A 23511-nucleotide genomic window follows, 5' to 3' on the forward strand; every position below is an offset into this window, starting at 1 on the left:
ATCTCTCTCCATAGCCCTGAGTCTCGTATGTTTCTCCTGCTTCGTTCATCTGTTATCAGCATGATAACTTCTGACAAGCTCTCCGACAACCAAGATAAAACCAGGTGGAAATTTGTGTCGGGTGGGTGCTATAAATAGATTAGCAGAGAGCTTGTCTAATCACAGCACATTCCTTTATTTCTTTGCCTATGTGGAGAGGGGGTGTGCACCTTTCCTCCAATCAGCTGTCTCACAGTGTCTGCCAAGACTACACTCCCAGTGCTTAACAGAAAGACAAAACATTTCTGACACGATCTGCACTTTCTAAAGAATATAGCATGCTGAAGACAGCAGATATACATGTAAGGCCCCGTTCACACTGGGGCGACGCTACTTTGCCGGGCGACCTCATAGGTCGCGGCGCGCTGCTCGCCCCGCGACCTCGGAGCGGCCGGCACGGACTTCATAACATTGAAGTCTATACAGGTCGCTCCGGGTCGCCCCAAAGAAGCTCCGGACCCTTTTTCTAAGTCGGAGCGACTTGTGTCGCACCTATTAGAACGGGTCCGCAGCTTCTCTATGGAAGGTGACCTACGACGACCTGTCAGACGACCAGGTCGCCTGACAGGTCGCCCCAGTGTGAACGGGGGCTTAAACTTATGATTTGTTTAATCTTTGTGTATCATCTGAGGCTGTTCACTTCACTGGATATATATATATATACAGAGATGTATAGTAACGAAGTAGAACTACTTAAGTACTGTACTTAAGTACCGAAATGCGGTATCTGTACTTTCCTAGAGTAGAATTTTTTTCTCCTACTTCTACTTTTACTTCACTACATTTTTTCAATGATTTCGATACTTCTACTCAAGTATTTTTTTTTTGTGCTGCATAGTTACTCGTTACTTTTAAAAAAAATTACCACTGCCAGAACAGTAGATGGCAGGTTGCATAAAGCTCAAAAAAATGTGTATAATGTCATTTGTAAATCAGCGCATACGAAAATAAAGGCTGTGTATAATAAAAGCTGCTATACCAAATCTTTCCAATAAAAAGAAAATATGAAACAAACAAATAAATGGTGCTACAGCGCTTAAAGTGCATCAAGAAACTACTAACAAACACAGGTTAATCATTTGAATAAATCATTTGAAATAATAAAAACAATATGATGTTCATACTTTTGACTTCTTTCTTTAATAACTACATAACACAGTACTTGTACTTCTACTTTCAGTACTTGAGTAGAATTTTTTTTTCAAAACTACTGGTACTTTTTACTTTTAGTACTTAAGTAGCAAATTTTTTGAAAAAACTACTTGCAATACTTAAGTAAAAAAAATGTTGAATACTTTAGTACTTCTACTTAAGTAACTTTTTCTGCGAGCACTTCCACTTCTACTCAAGTAATTTTTTGATCGAGCACTTGTACTTTTACTCAAGTAGAAATTTCGAGTACTTTATACAAGTCTGTATATATATATATATATATATATATATATATATATATTTACATCCACTTTAACCACTTGATTTTTAACCACTGCCAACTGTGCTATAGCCAAAAGACGGCTACAGCGCAGTCTTCCAGATCTGGAAGGGCATCAATAGACGCCTTTCCAAAACTCTGCGCCCTTCATGCTTCGGGCACACACTGTGACCTCTGTGTTCTTTGAACACAGCTGATCACAAATCAGCATAAAGGGCCAATCACAGGGGCCCATTTCCAGGTGATCAACTGTGTCCAATCACAGCTGATCACATGTAAACAGACTTGCCAGTTATCAGCAATCCTTTCTTCCCATGCTGTGTCTGTGGGAGGAAAGGAGAGCCGTTAACTGGCAAGCCTGTCAGCACATAGTTTGCAATGATAATTTGATTATCAGTGCAGCTCCACCAGTGCCAATCAGTGCAGTCTATCAGTGCCTTATCATTAGTGCCCATCAGTGCTGCCTATCAGTGTCCATCAGTGTCATCTATCAGTGCAGCCTCAACAGTGCCTCCTCATCATTTTCTATCAGTGCGGCATATCAGTGCCCATCAGTGAGGCCTATTAGTGCTGTCTATCAGTGCCTCCTCATCAGTGCCCATCAGTGCTGCCTACCAGTGCCCATCAGTGCCGCCTATCAGTGCAGACTCATCAATGCCTCCTCATCATTGCCCATCAGTGCAGCCTCATTAGTGCCCAACATTGCAGCCTATCAGTGCCCATCAGTGCATCCTCATCAGCGCATATCAGTGAAGAAAAAAAATTACTCTTTTGTAAAATTTTATAATAGAAACTTTTTTCCCCAATTTTTTTTTTTTTAGCAAAAAATAAAAAACCTAGTGGCGAATAAATACCACCAAAAGAAAGCTCTATAGTGTGAAGAAACAAATGATAAAAATTGTATTTGGGTATAGTGTTGCATGGCCGCGCAATTGTGCTGGGCATGAAGAGGGTGAAAGTGCCCTGTATTGAGCCTTTGTTTACTCTAGATTCGATGCGAATTCACAGCAAATTTTCCATGGATTCCGCACCACATCTAAGTCGCAAGCTGTCCATGTGAACCGATTGCAGAATGTATGCTAAGTTAACGACACCTCGCAAATCGGTTTGCAAAATGCAACAGGATTTGCAGAATCCAATTGCATGGGTATGAACACCCATGCGTTCCGATTCTGGTGTGGACAAAATATCCAGCACCAGTTTGATAAGTAGTGTACTGCCCAAGAAAGACTACTCCCCTATTGCTCAGCTGTGTCTGCACATAAAACAGGTGCTTGCCCTGCATGCATCAGAAACATGTAGGAAAAGGAAGTCTGGACAGCCGCACAATGTTTGAATCCCCTTTAATAGTTCCAAATATATAAAAGTGACAATCCATACAGCACATGGAGGTAAAAAACAGATCATCTAACGTGTTTCACACCTATCTTGGTGCTTAGTCATAGCTTGATTATAGCTTGAGATATGACTAAGCTACAAGTGATTAGATGATCTTTTTTTTTTACTTCCATGTGCTGTATGGATTGTTGAGGTAAGATACAAATAATTCTTACTTTTTCTTTATGGGTAGCTTTTGCAAATACTTTTAGCAGGCAGTTTTTACAGTAAGAGAGGTCCAAACATTATAGGTGGGTTTTTCAGTGTTCTGCAAGGTCAGTTTTAAAGAGCAATACCCTGTGTGCTTTTTTTTTTGTTGATGAATGCTAACATGTTTTACTCAACAATGGGTTTGTTCCAACAAATAAGAATATATATATATTTACAATAAATTCTTACCGTCGTATGTTAATCCACGAATGCCATTAAAATCACCACACATTCCACATGTCTGATTACCATATTTATTGCGGTTCAGTTTCAGCTAAATAAGAGAAGGAAGTGATTTTTGAGTATTAATATTGATTTACCCATTAATTGTTGTCCTTTTCATTTATTTATTGTGTATATATATATCAATATAACACATAAAGGAGTTTGAAAAAAATCTTTGGTTCAAATTTGTCTAAAACTTGCCAAACATTTTCTTACTCAGTCCTACTTTCTAGGATTCATTTTCTAAAGAAGTACATTATTCAATTTGACTTTACTTCAATCATTCAGTTAGGATGAACAAAGAATATTCCTATTTCCACAGGTCAGCTTGGCATATGATAAAATACTTCTTTAGCAAATTACCTGAACTGTGTATAAGACAGTGAGTTACAATTATAATGGCAGTAACTCTTGAGGCCTCAGACACAAACATAAGCCAAATGCAGCATGCTTTTAAGGAAAAATGGCCTAAACCTAAGAAGATTTTGATATGCTTCTGAATTGTTTGTGAATTACTTTGCTTCCATTCACATTATCATGCATGCAGCACAAAATTGAAGAAGAGAAAATAGGACATGCTGTGTATATCAATACTTTGCCCAAAGAAAAACAAGTTAAAATTTGTAAAAAAAAAAAAATAGACACTTTAAGACCATTCCTCACAGTGGAACTTTACGCATAACAACTTGATAAAAATAATGTTCTTTAGCAAGGAACATACAGTACATTCCACATTAATATTTATACTACCAAAATGAATGTGTGCTGTAAATTTCCTCCAGCACTGTTCTTGTTTCTTCTTGCTGGAGGCTAACATTTTTTTAAAGCCCAGAACCCCTGAGCTGCAGTAAATCTTTAGGCTGTCAGAAGATCGGCCTTTACAAATTTGGAAAAGTGCCTACAAAAATAAATAGCAACTGAACATGTGCAGAGCAAGGTGCATCAGTGTATTACTGGATTTTAAACAGTATACACACTTGTTTTTTTTTTATATTTTACATAGCTATACCTGCAAAAGGGCCAGCCTGAAGTGATCTAGCAAAACTTGGTTAATGCAGCTTAGAAGGAAATCGACTAAAGGTCACGTGTGTATGGAAGGGCATGGAAGTGGCCTGTCGTAGTTTCCCTAATCGGCCACTGCACCTCCATAGCTTTAGAGATAGATTTAGCTTAGGTGCTGCTTGGGGTAAATGCCAACCCTGCTTTTGTTTCAGAGGGCATCCTGAGTAATGGTATATTTGGAAGGAAGAGAGCTATCCGAATTCCTTATTGGGATGACTTCTGGAAACAAAGCTGTCAACAGATACTTGTTAAACCAGCAGAGGTTGCCCTGAAGGCGTCTCCACATACAAAGGAGATCAGTTTATTTCCCCTGGGGGGCCTGTGGCCATGGTATACTGTTCAGACACTAACCCCCCTGAGTCCAGGTAGGAATGAGTTTAAGAGTGGGCATGCACCTGTGAAGAATCTCAGCAGCATCTCAAAAGCAAGCTAAATGCTCCTGAAAGCAAGACACATAGGCCCAGCTATACAAACCATGAAAGAGTCATATACAGTTGTCAGTTGTACTTTGTAGGTCAACATGCTAATCAGTGCCAGCAAAGAAAGGCTAAGTAGAAATATAGGCATGTTTATTTTTTTCATTTTGGATAGAGTAAAGGGAGGGTTATAACCCCTGTCAGATTTGTTTTTGCCATCTGTGTCCCATTGCGGAGATTTGCCTTCTCTTCTTGTCCTATAGCCAAACAGGAAGTGGGAGGAAATTCCTTCAAATTAAGGGAATTCCTTGGGGCCTCCCAGGTCACCAGACTTAGTGTCCCCATTGGAAAATTTCCCCCACTATTACCTTTCTGGGAACAACCCAAAATTTGGGATTTTATTTTACTTTCACTTTAATGATAATGGTAAACAGGACACATAGAAAAGGTGACTCTCCCTAATGGGGGCACCGACAGCAATAAAAAATGACAAACGTTCTTATCCCTCTCCAATCTATCCAAAACTAAAAAAAAGTTTTGCCTTTAGGTATACTTTAGTTATCATATTGGCACTTTTAAAAAAGTATTTTTAAACATAAATAAGAGAATTAAATAAACTTTAATGTTTATTGGGTACATCTTATTAAAATTTCAGTATCTAAAATATTGCTCTCTTTATTTGAAACCCTAATTTTCTTGATTCATAGCTTTGCTTTGCATATTAAAAGAGCAACAGGTCTTTCAATATAAAAAGATCAAATACATAACTGATAAAATGTAACTTGATTGTATACGATAAATGCTTAGTGGCTCCTGCTAAGGCTGACAAGGTCTGATGAATTGGATGCCGCTGACTAGTAAGAGTGCAGGCTGGGAAAAGGTTCATCCAGAACCAATGCATTCTGTAGAAATAGAAAGAGAACTCTGGCCACCACACACTTCACTCGACCCAAGTGGCTAGCTGGTAAAAGCAGCCTCAGCTTGATTCATCCAAGCCATGCCCCTAACATGTTTAGCCTCACCCCAGGGGCTTAAACATAGAGGTCCTCCATGATTTGATTAAGCCCTGGAGGGCTGAGGCTGCTTTTACCAGCTAACTACTTGGACCGGGCGAGGTGTGGGGTGGCCTATTAGCCAGTCTATCTTTTCCTATTTCTACAGCGTAGATCAAAGGAGTAAATTGATTATTATACATTATAAGGAATAAAGAGATCATACAGCTATCTATAATAAATACAAATATAATTACCATTATACTATCTTCTCTATTCCACATGAAGTAAATATCACTAGAATAGGTAATCTTCACATAATCGCCAATTGTGTCAATCAGAACCCCGGACTCATCAACAGGGGTTTCAGTAACCCTGCAAGCAAAGATGAATAAATAATAATTTTTTTTTTCATTTAACATTTCTGAAAAGCACACTAACTACAAATAGAGACATCACTCACAGTTCATCATCCAGCGTAATAGAATTATTCGAAATTTCTATTATCACTTCGTGGATCTTTATGGTAATGTGACTGATCACTGGAACACCATCTTCTTCAGTGCGTTGGAACAAAATGTTGAAGTCCTCCTGACTCCCTTTACAGTTGGATGCAAACACATACTTGCACTTGCCCGGGTAGTAGTAAAAGTCTCCATCAAATGTCCTGAAGTGGTAGTTTCCCCAGGTACTGCAAACCTGTTTACTATGACTTGCGAATTGTGCTGTGTGTTAGAGGAGAGAGGGAGATCAAGTCTAACAGTAGGGAGAACGTTCTTTTACAATAAAAGTATGTTTTTTTTTATTTACTTTGTGGCAATAATAGATCCTGACAAAGAGCTAATTAGTAAGCTTTTAACCTTGCTGCATAGTAGAACATTTACCCTTTAAAGACATTATGTATAATGTAGAAAACCTCACCCCGTGGAATACCCCCGCCAAGAGCTAAGTATTGGCCCTTAACCAGAGCTCATAACCTGAAATCAAAGAGTTTGGTTTAGGAGCGTGATGTGCTCTTATCAAGAAGTCTGGAGTCTTGCCACTTGGAACAAAAAAGTGTTTGCTGAAAAGCTTTGATTTCCTTGTAGAACACCTTGCACAATATTGGATGGGGCATTCCCGTGTAAGCCAGCACCCATTGCAGGTGTTACACCTGGAGTAGTTTCAAGGTGGTGGAGATGTCTCGTATACTGTATGAAAACCTTCTGATGTCTGAGGCCAAAGACAAAAGGCATTAAGATTAGGGGTTTTATGCTACATTTATGTAGGCGGGGCTTGGGGTTGGGGTAACCAATCTGGGAGAGTTCACGCCTAGAACTTCGTCTATTATTTTGTATATTGTAATAGGGTTTACAGAGGTACCATATTTTCCGGCGTATAAGACGACTGGGCATATAAGACGACCCCCCTAATTTTCAAGTTAAAACACAGGTTTTGGGCTATACTCGCCGTATAAGACTACCCCCCTTCTGAAGCAAGGCAACACCATTGAAAAACATCAAATTTCTCATAGATCTCCAAGGTACCCTAGTACTGTAATACATGTAATCTCTCATAATATCTCCAAGGTACCCTAAGTATTACCAGTGGATGTAATCTCAAGACGCTGGCTGTGCGGGAATCCTGTACCGGTATACCGTATGTACAGTAGCTTCGGCCACATACAGTATACCGCGCTGAGCCAATCACAGTGAGCGATGTATTCTATTATTGAATGCAAAGCCTGCTCGGATTGGCAGAGTCAGAGAGGCTGGCTAATGTTACTCCGCCAATCGGAGCAGGCTTTGCATTCAATAATAGAATACATCGCTCTCCCTGATTGGCTCAGCGCAGTACACTGTATGTAGCCGAAGCTATGGTACATACGGTATACCGGTACAGGATTCCCACACAGCCAGCATCTTGAGAGATTACATCTACCGGTAATACTTATACTTAGGTTACCTTGGAGATATTATACTTGGCGTATAAGATTACCCCCCATTTTTGGGGGATTTTTTTGAGGTTCAAAAGTAGTCTTATATGCCAGAAAATACAGTATTTGCAGATAGTAACCATAGGCGCTGTTATTAAAGTAACAAACTGTAGGATGGTCACACAATTGCCATATGCACTTGGTAAGGCACAGTATTGTTACAGCACATTACTCAGTAATGACACAGTATCGCAGCAGCATAATACTCGGCAATGATATAGTATTGCAGCAGCGTATTACTCAGCAGGGGCACAGTATTGCTACAGCATATTATTAAGCATTGACACAGTATCGCAGCAGCAGAATATTTGGCAATGACACAGTATCGCAGCAGCATAATATTTGGCAATGACACAGTATTGCAGCAGCACATTACTCAGCAATGACAGTATTGCAGCAGCATAATACTTGGCAATGATACAGTATTGCAGCAGCGTATTTCTTGGCAGGGGCACAGTTTTGCTGCAGCACATTACTAAGCATTGACACAGTATAGCAGCAGCATAATACTCAGCAATGGCACAGTATTGGAGCAGCCTATTAATGGACATAGGCACAGTATAGCAGCAGCATAATACTCAGCAATGGCACAGTATTGGAGCAGCATATTACTTGACAATGGCACAGTATCGCATCAGCATAATACTCGGCAATGATTCAGTATTGCAGCAGCCTATTAATGGACATAGGCACAGTATTGCAGCAGCATATTAGTTAGCAATGGCATAGTATTGCAGAGTGGCAGTGTTCCAGGCTTAACCTGTTTACCAGAGGATGGCTTCTGCTTCAGGGTTGGGTAACTGCAGTGTAAAGTAGCAGCACTCTATTCTGTTGGAAAGATTCTCCAATTGTCGGTCCGAGTATCGGAATGTCAGTTAAAAACAAGGGGTGTCCCTGCACTGACCCTATTCGATCAAGAACCTCTCCCTGTGCTGATACCTCTTCCTGACAAACAGGATCTCTGCCCCTCACCTATCCACTTGCTCCAGCTGTGCCCAAATGGTGCAGGCACCCTAACTTATAGGGTCCCACACCAAGATGGCGGCCAACAGTGATCAGAAGTTGCAGCGTCTAATCAGATAGCTGCAACCTCTGTGACAGCTACGGAATCTCTCGAAGAAGAATGTTTCCTGTAAATATTCTGCTCCTTCTGTATAGTGACACAGCACCAAATTGCACCTGCCTATATACACAACGTCAGGATCAGAACAACTTTTCTTTCTATACAAGTCAATAGGTAAGCAAATGCAAGTTAAAGCAGGTTCCTCAGCAGAAGGATTTCAGAAGCATCGCAAATGCATGTGGAAGTATGCTGCAAGATGCTGCGACAAACATAACTATACTGTGTATACTCTGCAACCCAGATTCCATTGCTAAATATGTGTCTGCTTGTATAAAAATGTATCCTGTTCTCTTTGTATTGTTTCCTTTGTGTGAAATCACTGGTGTTCTTGTCACTCCCTCTGCTTTCCTATTAAAAACTGACCAGTCCAGGTATGAGAGCACAGCATGATCAGTTCTCTAGCTATGGGGGGAACTCATCCTGCTTTCCTCCAATGATCAGAGTTGTCCTGGCACGTCCTTCCCCTCCCCTGCAGTCATTCACTGTTCACTGTTCAATGTCCTGCTGTTTCTCTCCCCCCCCCCCCCCCCCACAGCTCTTATGCAGCTAAGAACAGAGGGAATGTAATCACTTTAAAATATTACACAAATATTTTGCCTTTCATTTCTATTTTCAACTGAATGGATTTGTTTTACAAGATGAGAGTTTACATATACTTTAAGTATAACCTTAATTTTATTATCATCTTTTTTATTATCAGCAACATAATTTTATGATCAATGTAATCATTAAATTTAAAGGCAGTTCCAAAAAAATGGCTTATACAGTATACTTGGAAATAAATGGGCTTGAGAAAACTTACGCCTTGTATTGCACACATTATTTTGCTACATTTATTTCACTATAATGTATTGATGGATGAGAATGAGTTTGCCTCTGACTTATAGGCATAAAATGTGCTGTAATCCAAGGAGAAATAAAGAAACAAATGTTTGCTCCCTAAAAAGCTAACACAAGATTACTAAGCTGCTATAAATATTTTCTTCTTATAAATCCTTCAGTATGTCGCCCAGCAGCATTGGCATAAAAACAATAATATAAAAACAATGATGTGCAGAGTTGCACAGTAGCAGTAAAGATGTAAAATACTTACGCATAGGTGTTGGTTTTGGCATTGTGGCAGACCCAAAATGACCTAAAAGAGATTTTTTTTACAATATATTATTGCATCCAATTTGTAAACAAGTGCACCAAAACCAAAAAAGCAAAAAAAAAAACAGAAACTCTGGACTGACTGCTGAAATTATTACAGAATGGGTTATGGCTCATGCTAATATGCTAATATTGCCCACTTAAGGACTGCACAGAATAAACAGCGGATTCTCTTCCAAGTATTCTTGCAATATACAGCTGGGCTCCATATCTCTGTATCACTTGGTTGTGTGCGATACACCCTGCTCCTACTTCTCCCTTGCAGCTTTGTCACATTTACTGGCAATTCCTGGCTGTCATTTTGACAGCTGGGACATGTTTTCTACCACACATCTTGTAATTCTCTTGCGTAAATAGCCTATTACAGTAGAACTCAATTTTTAAAATTTAAAAATGTGTGCTCCCCTCTATAATAAAAAAAAAAGATGGCAAGTTCTCCTTCCCTCTTTACATTTCAGAGCTCACCCTAGAATCCTCTATTGCTTAGTGCCACTGGTTCTCTTTGGGAAGAACCATTTTATTCTGCCCATTGCACTCCCCAAAAATAACTCGTCATCGTGCAGGCTGTGCTCACAATACTTCAGGATTACGTAAGTGGTGCAAAGTCCAGGAGGGATGTCTGCCACTACTGGGAAAGGAGAAGATGCTCCAATTATATCACTGTACCAGCAAGAAGACGGCTGTAAAAAGGTATGTATACTGTATAGGTTTTTTGAATAGGCTTCAGAGAGGGAGGCAAGGGGAAAACAAACTCCATGTTGGAGTTGTGTTGTAAATACTAAACCTACCACCTTTGTTGTCTCTTGCCAGCTGTTTAATTTTGGTGAAATACTACTAGTTTTGAAAATGAGCTGATTATATACATGCACTGGCCAATTTTTAGGTACTGCATGGTAACACAAGTGTGGACAAGTGAAGACGAATATATATATATATATATATATATATATATATATATATATATATATATATATATATTTAGACTGCTCAAAAAAATGAGAGGAACACTTTGAAAACACTTTAGATCTCAATGAGGAAAACTCTCATGCTGGATATCTATACTAATATGGACTAGGTGATGAGATAGGAACAAAAGAATTCCACATTTTTTGATGGAAATTAAAATGATCAACGTACAGAGGGCTGAATTCAAAGATACGCCGAAAATCAAAGTGAAAAAATGATGCAGCAGGCTAGTCCATTTTGTTGAAATCCTATCTTTCCCAACTGCTAATCAGCCTCTCATGGACAAAACCATGAAGGATATGCTAGTGTCACTGCATATTTCAATTCATGCAGACATTCTGCACCTCACTAAACACTTCAAAGAGGAATACATTCCTTGGCATCTAGAGTAGATTATGTTATTGATTAATGATCTCATAGATGTGCATGATGAACAATCAGACAACCATCTGTGGATCAAAGCTAAAGTGGCAGATCTGGAAGACAGATCTAGGAGCATCAATCTGAAAATAAGGGGTATCCCTGAAACTGTACAACCATCTGCTTTATGCCAATATGCCCTAGATATATTCAAAACCTTATTGCCTGATGTTCCCAACATTGAACAGGCCATAGATAGAATCCACTCCATCCCCAAACCACCTTTCATCCCAGAAAATGTCCCAAGGGATGTGCTAATGCGGATCCATTTCTTTCATGTAAAAGATCAGCTAATGTCTATTTCACTGAACCAGAATTATTTTCCTGCTTCATACAACAACCTGCACTTTTATGCTGATATTTCCCAATACACTATGCAACTACGCAGAAAGTTGAAAACCATCACAAAAGATCTGTGTAACCACTCCATTACATATAAATGGGGCAATCCTACCAAATTGATGGTATACATAGATGGGGAAAATCACATAATATCCTCTGTGAAAGCTGGGATACAACTTCTAAAAAATGGGGGATCATTCCCGATTACCTTCACGACAAACAGAACAAAGTGCCTGAAAAATCACCTATTGAATGGCACCAAACCCCTCCATCATCAGCCAATATCTCATAAATGCTTGGATCACCCAATAAATAGGTTCCCCCTGTGCCTCATGTTGAAAATCAATGCCTTTAACCAGTGGAATGTTCCCCCACACTACTGGTGCAGTTCCAATCGTTTCTGCACTCGGATGTTTAATCCACTCTTTGAAATGTTTTGTTAATGACTGTTTTTTTTTTGTTGTTTTCTTTGAGTTTATTTTTTGAGTCTGAGATCCCATTTTCTGAAAGAACTAATGTCGATAATGACCGTGCAAGTGAAGTACTGTGCCCTCTGCCCGACCGAAGCTCCACTAGCTCGACCCTACCTGCTCCCGAGCTCCAAGTAAGTCATACCCATATTGCTCCTAGCACTTTACAACCGCCACCCCATGTCAATTAACATCCTATCCATTAATGTGAGGGGTCTCAACCACCCCACCAAACACAGGTCACTCTGGAGGGAAGCTCTACAACACAAGGCTGACCTCCTTTGCATCGAAGAGACACACTTCCACAAATTGTCTCCCCTGTCATGCAGCCACCCTAGCCTCCCTCATGTTTTTACCGCCTCAGTTCCCAAAAAGAAAAGGGTAGTAATGGTGGCGATGAAAGCAACTCTAACCTTCCACCTGATATCAGAATTAAAAGATCCAGAAGGAAGATTCCTGGTGTTAATTTGTGATATTAATTCTACTAGATATAAAGCTGGTGAATATCTACGCTCCAAATCATCACCATTTCCAATTCATACATAAATTGACAAAGAAACTGGGAAATTTAAACAGGGGTCCATACTCATCTGTAGGGACTTTAACACACTCCCTGACCCACTAGTAGACTCTACATCTCACCAAAAACTAACCACAGTATCCCTCCAACCTTTCTTGTATTCTAAAGACTTATATGATGTGTGGCGTGGCCTCCACCCTATAGAGAAAGACTACTCCTATTTCTCCGCATCACATGGCTCCTACTCAAGGATAGATCTCTTCTTAACTGACAAATGGCTTCTACAAAGGGCACACAATGTCTCAATCAAGGACATTACAAACAAAAAGGAGCTGGGGGAGCACACCCTGAACATGCATTTCTAAAGCTGGTACAGCTATAGACCAAGAGACATACATATTTACAAAAAAGCGCACAAATGCAAAAGAAATGACTATCAAATATAAAGGCAATCAATGAATGAATAAAAATGGGGATTTAGTCCCACCATATGGCCATATCGTGCTCAAGTACCCCATTATCAGTGGGTCCTACACTATCCATATAAAAAAGGATGAATCCAGCTGGATATATGGATAGTTTAGGACCCACTGATAATGGGGTACTTTGATGTAGTGGTTGGCTTGAGCACGATATGGCCATATGGTGGGACTAAATCCCCATTTTTATTCATTCATTGATTGCCTTTATATTTGATAGTCATTTCTTTTGCATGTGTGCGCTTTTTTGTAAATATGTATCAATCAAGGACATATCATGATTAGATCATGCCCCCATTCTTCTCACTATTGCTGACTCTCTCGCTCCACAACCCACCTTTATATGGAGATCCAACCAAGCACTGCTCCAATCACCAGATACCAAAAGTGTTTTGGAAAAGAGCCTGAAGGACTTCTTTCAGATCAATACAGGTTCAGTTTTGGACCCATTCACACTTTGGAATGCCAATAAATCCTATATTAGGGGTATATTTATAAAACTAGGTTCTGGGGTTGAGAGGAGAAGGCAGCAGCGGATAGACTTTCTATTGTCAGACACCAGAGCAGTAGAGATACAAAATAAATCCAATCCCAATCCCTCCCTTAACGTCAAATTACTCTGACCTCTGTGTCTTACTTTTAGAAATCCACGAACATGCCATCAGACGCATAAAAATGTCTCACTATGCAAGAGGCAATAAAGCTGGTAAGCTGTTAGCCAACAAGTTGCGAGGCCAAAGAGGCAAATTGAAAATACCCCACTTATACGACCCATTTTCAGGTGATAAAATATTTAACCCCCAAGAGATCACTAATGCCTTCAGCTCCTATTACAGCTCACTGTACAACTTACAGGAAGATACCTCCACTCCTCAACCCTCACCAAGTGTTATTGACAGTTTCTTGAGTAAAATTAACATTCCTAAATTGTCACCTGACCAACTGGAAACACTAAATTCCCTCCTCACACCATCAGAAATCCATAAAGTTGTAGGATCCTTGCCCATTAACAAAGCACCTGGACCAGATGCTTTTAGTGGGGAATATTACAAAACATTTAAAAACATTCTTACTCCTTATCTCTGGGATATTTTCAAGTCGGCTGCAGCCTCCTCCTCTTTCCCAAAATAAATGCTCAATGCCTTGATCATTACACTACCCAAACCTGGGAAATCCCTAGACACTCCCCAGAACTTTAGGCCTATTTCTATGTTAAACAATGACCTAAAGAGTTATGCCAAACTTATAGCTTTATGCCTAATCAATATACTACTGACCCTGATCCACCCTGACCAAGCGGGTTTCACTAAAGGGAGACAAATCTCAGATGCCACCAGGAGGGTGATAAAGGTTATACATCATGTGGGCCGGTCGAAAGTGCCTTCTCTGCTTCTAGTTCTGGATGCAAGGAAGGCGTTTGACCGGGTACATTGGGGATACCTTGCAGGACTTCTCCAGAAATTTGGCTTTACCGCTTCAATATTTTCTGCAATTATGGCATTATACACATGCCCCTCTGCCCAGGTGTTGTAGATGGTATGTTATCACAACTTTCCTTATAACGAATGGTACCCGGCAGGGTTGCCCTTTATCCCCCTTCATTTTCAACCTCCTGTCGGAACCTCTGGCCTCCTATATCTGCTCTAATCCTGATATTCAAGGCATCAAAGTAGATCCAAAAGATCATACCATAAGCTTATTTGCTGATGATATAATCCTAATGTTATCTAATGCCAAATCCTCCTTACCAGCAGTTTATAGAGCATTACTACTATTCCAGGAGGTCTCCTACTACAAAATCAATGCAACTAAATCTTACATCTTAGGTTTAAGTTTAGACCCTGGGGTTAGGAAAGCACTTACAGCAACATACCTTTTTGGGTGGGAAGACGAAGGGATTAATTATTTTGGAATTACCCTCACAAAAAAACACCAACCTTCTATTCTGTTCCAACTACCTGCCCTTCTTAGGTAAACTAAACACACACCTTTCAAATATCTCCAAAACAGAATTATCTTGGCTTGGCCATCTGGCAGCCTTTAAGATGTTAGTACTACCAAAACTTCAATACCTCTTCAGAACTCTTCCTATTTCTATATCGTCATCCTATTTCCAAAAACTAAAATCCGCCCCCAACAGATTCTTATGGCAAAACAAAAGATCTTGCTGCACATTTAGCAAACTCATTAAACACAGAAAGGCAGGGGTGTGGGTCATGTAGTTCTACGAGAATACTACTTAGCTTCAGTCTTAGCTCAACTGAAACATTGGTTCGAGCACCCTCACTCCTCCTTATGGTCCTCATTGGAGACAAAATCAGTACCAGGTAAAAACCTACTTACATTTGTGTTATCCCAACAATTCAAGCAACATTTCTTATCTTCGCTACCACCCACAGTGATGGCATCTCTGAAGGATTTTGAAAATTCTGCTTTCCACGACATACAGAGGACCAACAACCACTATACCTACCCTCTTGGAAATATGCACACTGCTTATCCCATCCTAAGAAATTGGCATCTAAGGGGAATTTGGAAAATACAACATCTATACTCCTTGAATAGTTTTAAATCCTTCCGTGATCTCCAAATCAAGTTTAATTTACATGACACAGAACAGTTTACCTACATTCAGATTTCCTCCCTTCTGAGAATACTTGCAAACACACACTGCACTCTTCCCAGTACCATTGCCACATACCTTCAAAAGGTATGACAAAAGGAGGTATATCCCTTATATATTCCACTCTTGGTGGTAAACTTGGCCTTGAAAAATTTAACACATTAATAGCTTGGGAAACCGATATCAATTCCACTTACTCCCTCGAACAATGGCGTCATGCCATATCAGCCATATACAAATATTCTAGAAACGCCAATTATTGGGAACCAATGTACAGGATCACTCACCGCAGGTATCTGACTCCTTACCTTCTATCCAAATTTTATCCCCATATACCCAACCTTTGCTGGAGAAATTGGGTACTCTATTCCACCTTCTATGGTCATGTAAAGCATTGCCAATTTTCAGCCTTTCATATTTAATCTTATATCTAAAGTAACTGCCATCCCAATGCAACGATCACCTGGACTAGCATTATTAATAAATAAATTTGGATATAGAAAAAATTCCTATCCCTTTGAGAAATGTGATTACAAACATCCTGCTGACAGCTAGATTATCTTTAATGAGGCACTGGAAATCACACTTAGTCCCCTCTTAGAAGCAATGGTGAATTCGACGCAGCAATATTGTTCCTATGAACAAACTTTTGTATCTGCCTCAAATACCCTAGCAATTGCAAAAAAACAAGTGGGGCCCATGGGTAGAGTGGCACAGGAGACACAATTGTAACACTGTGAAACTCAACTTTACTACCAGGAACGATACCAACTACATATGGAATGCTCTGACTCATTTTATTCATTTACTCGTTCTATTTTCCTTTGTTCAGGTTGTTTGCAGTTACTTTTTCTTTCTTTATGTGCAACCCAATTGTAATGGCTAATGTTCTTTAATCGACAAACTAGGTTTTCCAGATGCGGACTAGCGCCTCTCTATGTGGGTTTTTGGAAACCTGTCTTTACCAATACAATGACAATGTTTGTTCATTTGTAATGTAAAATCCAATACAAATCTATAAAAACGAAAAACTGTTCCTTTCATTTTTTTGAGCGGTATATATATATATATATATATATATATATATATATATACTGTAAATGCTTGCAGTAAATAGGCAAACATAAGATTTGTCCAAAAACAGCTAAGCTCTCGTCTCTACATCCAACTACTCCTGTTGGGCACTGGCATATTTTGAGAGTAGTGACATATGATTGTCACAGGGTATATTCGACGTATGGGCCGTGATTAATAGCTTGGCTTCAGTTTCTGAAAACCCAATGAGGCATTAATGGAAACTCAGAGTATTGCCTAGAAAAAACTTTCTGTAACTGATTCACCAGTGAGCCTTTTCTAAGTTTATTTTTTCAAATGAGGCCACAGATTCTGCGAAAAATTGTCAAAGGAAAGCATTGCTTTAAGGACAACATCTTCTTATAAAAAGTTAATATTCAAAATGAGTTTTGTCATACCCATACCATTTTTTCTGTCAACAGGAAATTTGGGGTGATCCGAGCTGAATCCAGATGCCTTTGGTTTGATTTGCTTATCTATATAAAGTATGTAAAGGACAGGGTCACAAAAAAAAAAAAAAAAACGACAGATGTTTGCTCCTTATTTGTTTGATTAGGGCTACTCCAAGATTGCCATTCTATTATAAATCATTTATCGTTCAGTAAGCCACTCATATTTTAGCAAAGCAGCACTGGTATAAAATATAAATATGCACAAAAACAGTACTTGTAAGTTACTTACTTGAAGGTATTGGTTTTGGTTTTGACTTCATTTGTACAGGCCTAAAAGCACCTGAAATAGACTATATTTAATAAAGGCATTCTTCCCTTGATACCAACAATTGTCATTATTCTTTCCACTAATACCAATAATGAGGAAGTGTATACTTCCATTGATGCCAAAGCATTTTCTACTAAACCTGGCCATAATGCTGGCCCCCAGAGAGTTTGAAGGACAATAAACTGGCCCTTTGTTTAAGAACTTTGAAGACCCCTGATCTAATGGATCCTGCTCATGTCCCTGAAAAACAACCCCACACCATAATCCCCCCTCAAACAAATGATTTGGACAAGTGCACAAAATGAGTCCTGACCTGAAAACGATAGGGATTGCGATGAATTAGAGCGGAGACTGTGAGCCAGGCCTTCTCATCCAACCTCAGTGCCTGACTCCACAAATGCACTTCTGGAAGAATGATCAAACAGTCCCATAGACACACTTCTAAACCTTATGGACAGCCTTCCCAGAAGAGTTAAAGATGTTATAGCTGCAAAGGGTGGGCCAGCTCAATATTGAACTCTATGGATGCCATTAAAGCTCATGCGCATGTAAAGGCAGGCGCCCCAATACACTTGGTAATATAGTCTATATATACATATATATATGCCACAGGTACAACTCTACTCTAGCATGGACTATACTAGGTGTCTTAACTTTTAATTGAATCTTTAATTATTTGTGGACCCTGGGCATACCACAGATACCCTGACAAACCTCATCTAATCTCCACCTTCGCAATCCTGTGGCTGCATGTAGTGTCAAATTCTGGCTGTCATTTTGACAGCCTAGAGTTGTTTTCCAACATACATTTTGTGATGCTTCTGTGTTAATTGCCCATTAAAGCAGAACTCCATGTTTTTAATTTTTGTGTTCCCCCCCTCCTGTAATAAAAAATGTTGCCAAGTTCTATTTACCCCACATTCCAGCTCTGCCCCAGTTTCTTCCATTGTCCAGTGCCATTGGTCCTCTCTGGGCAGAACACCAGTTTTGTCATTGTGCCAATTAAAAGTGAGCCTAACCAGCTGTTTATACGTCCACAAGGGATGCATCTTTGTACTAAACAACTGATGTGCAAAGTCGACACATTTCCCATGGCCACTGACATATGCCCAGAGTAGTGACACGTGACTGTCATAGGAACAACAAAGGTTCCTTTGACATATGGACTGCAATTGACTGTCTGACTTTTAGAAATCCCAATGGATCAATGACCACTGGGTATAAACTAGAAAAGGTTTGTGTTCACTGCTTATGCACTAGTGAGTTTTTTCTAAGTTTACTTGTCCAAAATTGGCCACAGTTTGGCCACATTGGCAAAGTAAGCATTTTCTTTAAAGACAGCATCTAACAAAGAGTTACCATTCAAAATATGTTTTGTCTTACCTCTGTAATTTTTACCAACACCTGTTAAAAAACAAACAAAAAAAAAACAGATTTTTGCTCCCTTTCTGATTGATTGGGGCAAGCCCAACATTTTGAATAAATTATAAATAATTTATCTTTAAGAGCCCTTTGACACTGATGTGCTTTTGATGCGCTTAGGACCCTATCACACTAATGCGCTTTTGGAGTGCTTTCGAACTGTTCCCATTGACCTAAATGTTGCGCCAAAGATGCAGCATGCAGGAGTCCATGCATGTTGGGCTTAAAAAAAATGCTGTGCTTTGCCAGTAGAAGCAGCTCAATGTTATCCTGTGTCCATGCACATTAGGACATTTAGAGGAAAATTTTAAGCTCAGTGTTTAGAGACAGAAAATAAACCTGGATTGCACTTTTTAACCACTTACTGCCTGCCCACCGTCAAAAATGGCGGAGCGGTGCGGCTCTTGTTCTGGGACAAACGTCATATGACGGCGCCCCAGAAAGGCTGCTCCTGTGCGCCCACCGGGGTGGGCAGCGATCACAACCACGCCATGTTTTTGGACACGGTGCAACCCCGATCTTGGTAAAGAGCCAATGACGCGGCTCTTTACCCATGTGGTCGGCTTTGTCCAATCACAGCTGGTGACATGTAAGTGCGGAAGTGTCGTTTATCGACACTGTCAGAGTGTGTGGCGAGGTGAGCCGATCAACAGCTCTCCCTCAAAGGGGTGACCAGAACAGGTAATCAGGGCACTTATCATCCATGTTCAGATTACAGCCATTAGTGACACCAATCAGTGCACATCTGTGACACCAATCAGTGCTCATCAGTGACCCCAATCAGTGCCCTTCAGTGACCCCAATCAGTGCCCATTAGTGATGCCAGTCAGTCCGTGCCCATCAGTGTCTGCTCATCAGTTCTGCCCATCAGTGCGGCCCATCAGTGCCCATCAGTTCCGCTCATCAGTGCCACCTATCAGTGCCAATGAGTGCCACCCACCAGTGCTGCCTATTAGTGCCCAGTGCCACCTATCAGTGCCCATCAGTGCCACCTATCAGTGCCCATCAGTGCTGCCTATCAGGGCTCATCAGTGGCGCATATCAGTGCCACCTATCAGTGCCCATCAGTGCAGCATATTAGTGCCTCCACATCAGTGCCACCCAAACAGAGCCCTTTAGTGCCGCCTCATCAGTGCCCATAAGTGCCACCTCATCAATGCCCATCAGTGCAGCCTATTAGTGCCCATCAGTGCACATCAGTGAAGAAAAAAAATAATTTATTTACAAACTTACTGACAGAAACTAAGAAATAATTATTTTTTTCAAAATGTGCGGCCTTTTTTCTTTTTTTTAGTAAAAAATAAAAACCCAGTGGTGATTAAATACCACCAAAAGAAAGCTCTATTTGTGTGAAAAAAATTATAAAAATGTCATTTGGGTACAGCATTGCATGATTGCGCAATTGTCATTGAAAGTGTGACAGTGCTGAAAGCTGAAAATTTGCCTGGGCAGGAATTTTCTGGCAGAAAAAAATGCTACATGCTCCTAAATGCTTGTACAAAAACGCTCCACGTGAGTGTTTTTTTCTGCCAAGGGAACTGGCATTTTTTGAAGCCCAGTGTGCATGGACCCTTAAAGCGCAGCATACCTGCAATGTGTACAGTTACTGTATTTTCTGGCGTATAAGACTACTTTTGAACCTGAAAAAAATTCCCCAAAAATGGGGGGTCGTCTTATACGCCGAGTATAATATCTCCAAGGCAACCTAAGTATAAGTATTACCGGTATTATACGCCGGAAAATACGGTACATAGGTTTTAATGGGGAATAGCTATCATGTGCTTTGTCGCTCTGGAAAAGCGCAGCAAAAATACACCAGTGTAAAAGGGACCTTAGTACGCCACCTACATTTTAGTCAAAGCAGCATTATTAAAAGTAGAGACATGCAGTACCAGTAAAACACTTACCTACTGGAGATATTTTTTGTTTTACCACTGTTTTTTCTTTTTTGTTTCCAGACATAACAGGAGCTGAAAGAGGTTACATATTATATAACAATTATCTTAAATCCATTTGCAAAACTAGAGCACCAACAACTTGAGCATTAGTATTTGTAATTAAAGTAGTTCTAAAGGCAGAAAGTTTTTTTTTTTTCCTTTATGCATTCTATACATTAAGGTAAAAAAACTTTCTGCAAGCAGCTCTTAATTATTTGCATTCATTCTATGCATTAAAGTAAAGAATCTTCTGCAAGGAGCTCCCCTCCAACCCCTAAATACTTACCTGAGCCCGATCTCGATCCAGAGATGAGCGTGAGAGCAGAGGCTCTCTCAATTCTCTCTCTTTCCTCATTGGCTCAGACACAGCAATAGGAGACATTGCCTCCTGCTTCTGTCAACTACAGCCAGTGAGGAAGAAGGAGGGTGGTGTGGTCACGAGCCACCTCGGGAGCGAGCATGCATAAGTGCCACATAGCAAGCCGCTTGATATGGGGGCACTCGACTGGGTGGAGGGGACAGGAGCACCGGCAGGGGACCCAAGAAGAGGAGAATCAAGGCCTGCTCTTTACAAAATCATTGCATAGAGCAGGTAAGTCTAACGTGCTATTTAAAAAAAAAAAAAAGTTTGCCTTTAGAATCACTTTAATGGTATTGCTACAGTTCTGAGAATGACTCATGGATCATGCGCATGTTTCAAACTGTAAATATTGGATTTTATATACCTGTTTTCTTCCATGTATTCTTGTAATATACAGCTGTGCTCATATCATATCATACCTTATCACCACTTGTTGAGAGGGACCAGGTTGAAGAGAAAAGTTGAGGATCTTATCGTATCTTTTTTTTTTTTTGAAAACCTTTTTATTGAAATATAAACACAGAAAAACAACTTCAACAAACAGCGGTGCAAAGACTCAGACTAGAACCGAGTCAACCAATCATGTAGGCATGTAAGGCAGAGTACCCGCGCAGGGGTCCATTACAGAGTACAGTAGATACAATGACATACGAACCCTGAGAAGAAGTCATGTAAGAGCGACAAACAGTGCATACAGCTAGTGCAGAGGGCCCCACGAGACCCACCTATATGGCCAATTAGTAGACATGAAAATTCCCCCCATCACCCCGGGGTTCATCCATGCACTGGGACAGGGATCGCCAGGCACTGTGGGGCAAAGGGCGAGGCCCATCTCAGTCACTCCCGGCCGTGGAGGAGTCAGCTAACCATCTGGACCACACTTTGTCAAACTTTTTGGGGCACCCCCTGTGAGCATATGTGTCCTTATAGAGGGGAAGAACACGAGTTCACCAGGATCTTCCACTGATGTACCGTGGGTGGGGAGCGGCGTCGCCAGTGAAGTACAATAGATTTCCTGGCATAAAAAAGTAAAAGGCCGAGCAACGTCCGCTCCGCCACCCGGGTCACCAGGTCATCGAGCAACCCCAAGAGACAGATCCTCGGGGAGGGATCCAGTGAAACAGAGGAGACCCGACTGATCATATGGAGCACCCCAGACCAGAAGGCAGAAAGGTGGGGACAGGTCCAAAATATGTGGAGGAAATCCCCCGGGACCTGGCCGCACCGCTAGAACTCCGGAGATTGAGAGACGTGGATCTTGTGCATCCGGTGCGGGGTGAGATAGGCTCTGTGGGCAATCTTGAATTGGATAAGTCTGTCTCGGAGAGAAACTAGCACTTGAAATGGTTGTTCCCACATGTTAATCCAGTCTTCCTGGTCCAAGTCCGGGATGTCCCTGGTCCAGCGAGCAAGTAGACCAGTGAGCTTCGGAGAGTGGACCCGAAGGAGATGCGCGTAGAGGGTCGACACCGCCCTCTCCGAGCATTCGTACCTCAAAACCCTCTCTAGATCCGACTGAAGCGCCTGGGAGCCCCCGGACGGAAACTGGGACTTGAAGGCATGGGAGAGTTGTAGATATCTGAAAACCAAAGACGACGGGACCTGGAAGGTGTCAGTAAAGAAACTAAAGGGGGGGAGGAAAGATCCGAGGAGATATCCGAAATCCTTTTAACATTATGCTTCGTCCAAACCACCGGGTCCGGGAGGGAGTAAAGATGAGGAAGGGTGGGGTTATGCCACAACGGCGCGTTTGGGGAGACGGCAGTGTCCGGGTAGCCCTCGAACTGCAAGCCTGTTCTCCAGGCTCGCAGGACCGCGGCCATGGAAGACGTAGGCTCATGTGGGGCTTTAGGTCCCCTGAATAGTAAGTGTGAGAGAGCTTCCACGGACCCGAGCACCGCCGCCTCCACCGCAGTCGCCGAGTTATAGAGATCCGGGTTCAGCCACCAAGCAGCCGAGACCAGTTGGGATGCAAGGAAATACTTGTGGCAATCCGGGAATGCAAGTCCCCCATGGGAGAGGGGGCGCATCAGGGTGGAAAATTTATATCTCGGGGGGCGAGGCCCCCAAAAGAAGGAGGAGAACAATTTGTTTAGGGAATGAAAGAAGGACTTCGGTATCCACCTGGGAGAGTGGCGGAAGAGGTAAGTAAATTTAGGTAGCACCTTCATTTT

General features: G+C 41.0%; 1 protein-coding gene and 1 long non-coding RNA gene across 2 annotated transcripts in view; both read right to left on the bottom strand.

The window, feature by feature from the left end:
• The window catches only part of LOC309565961 (mucin-2-like), a gene marked incomplete at its 5' end in the record, with an annotated part of 134157 nt that overhangs the window by 94630 nt on the left and 16016 nt on the right, over nucleotides 1-23511 (bottom strand). The window contains 5 exon segments of the mRNA XM_082270989.1: nucleotides 3248-3332; nucleotides 6011-6128; nucleotides 6217-6478; nucleotides 19001-19021; nucleotides 20947-21009. Coding sequence (XP_082127115.1) covers nucleotides 3248-3332; nucleotides 6011-6128; nucleotides 6217-6478; nucleotides 19001-19021; nucleotides 20947-21009 — 549 coding nt within the window.
• Nucleotides 9972-17631, bottom strand: LOC309565146. The gene is made up of 3 exons (XR_014225789.1): nucleotides 17579-17631; nucleotides 17302-17373; nucleotides 9972-9986 (listed from the first exon to the last, which is right to left on the bottom strand). It is a non-coding gene; the product is annotated as an uncharacterized lncRNA (long non-coding RNA).

This window comes from Pelophylax lessonae, assembly GCF_965119305.1.
Source record: "Pelophylax lessonae genome assembly, chromosome: 10".
Lineage (NCBI taxonomy): Eukaryota > Metazoa > Chordata > Amphibia > Anura > Ranidae > Pelophylax > Pelophylax lessonae.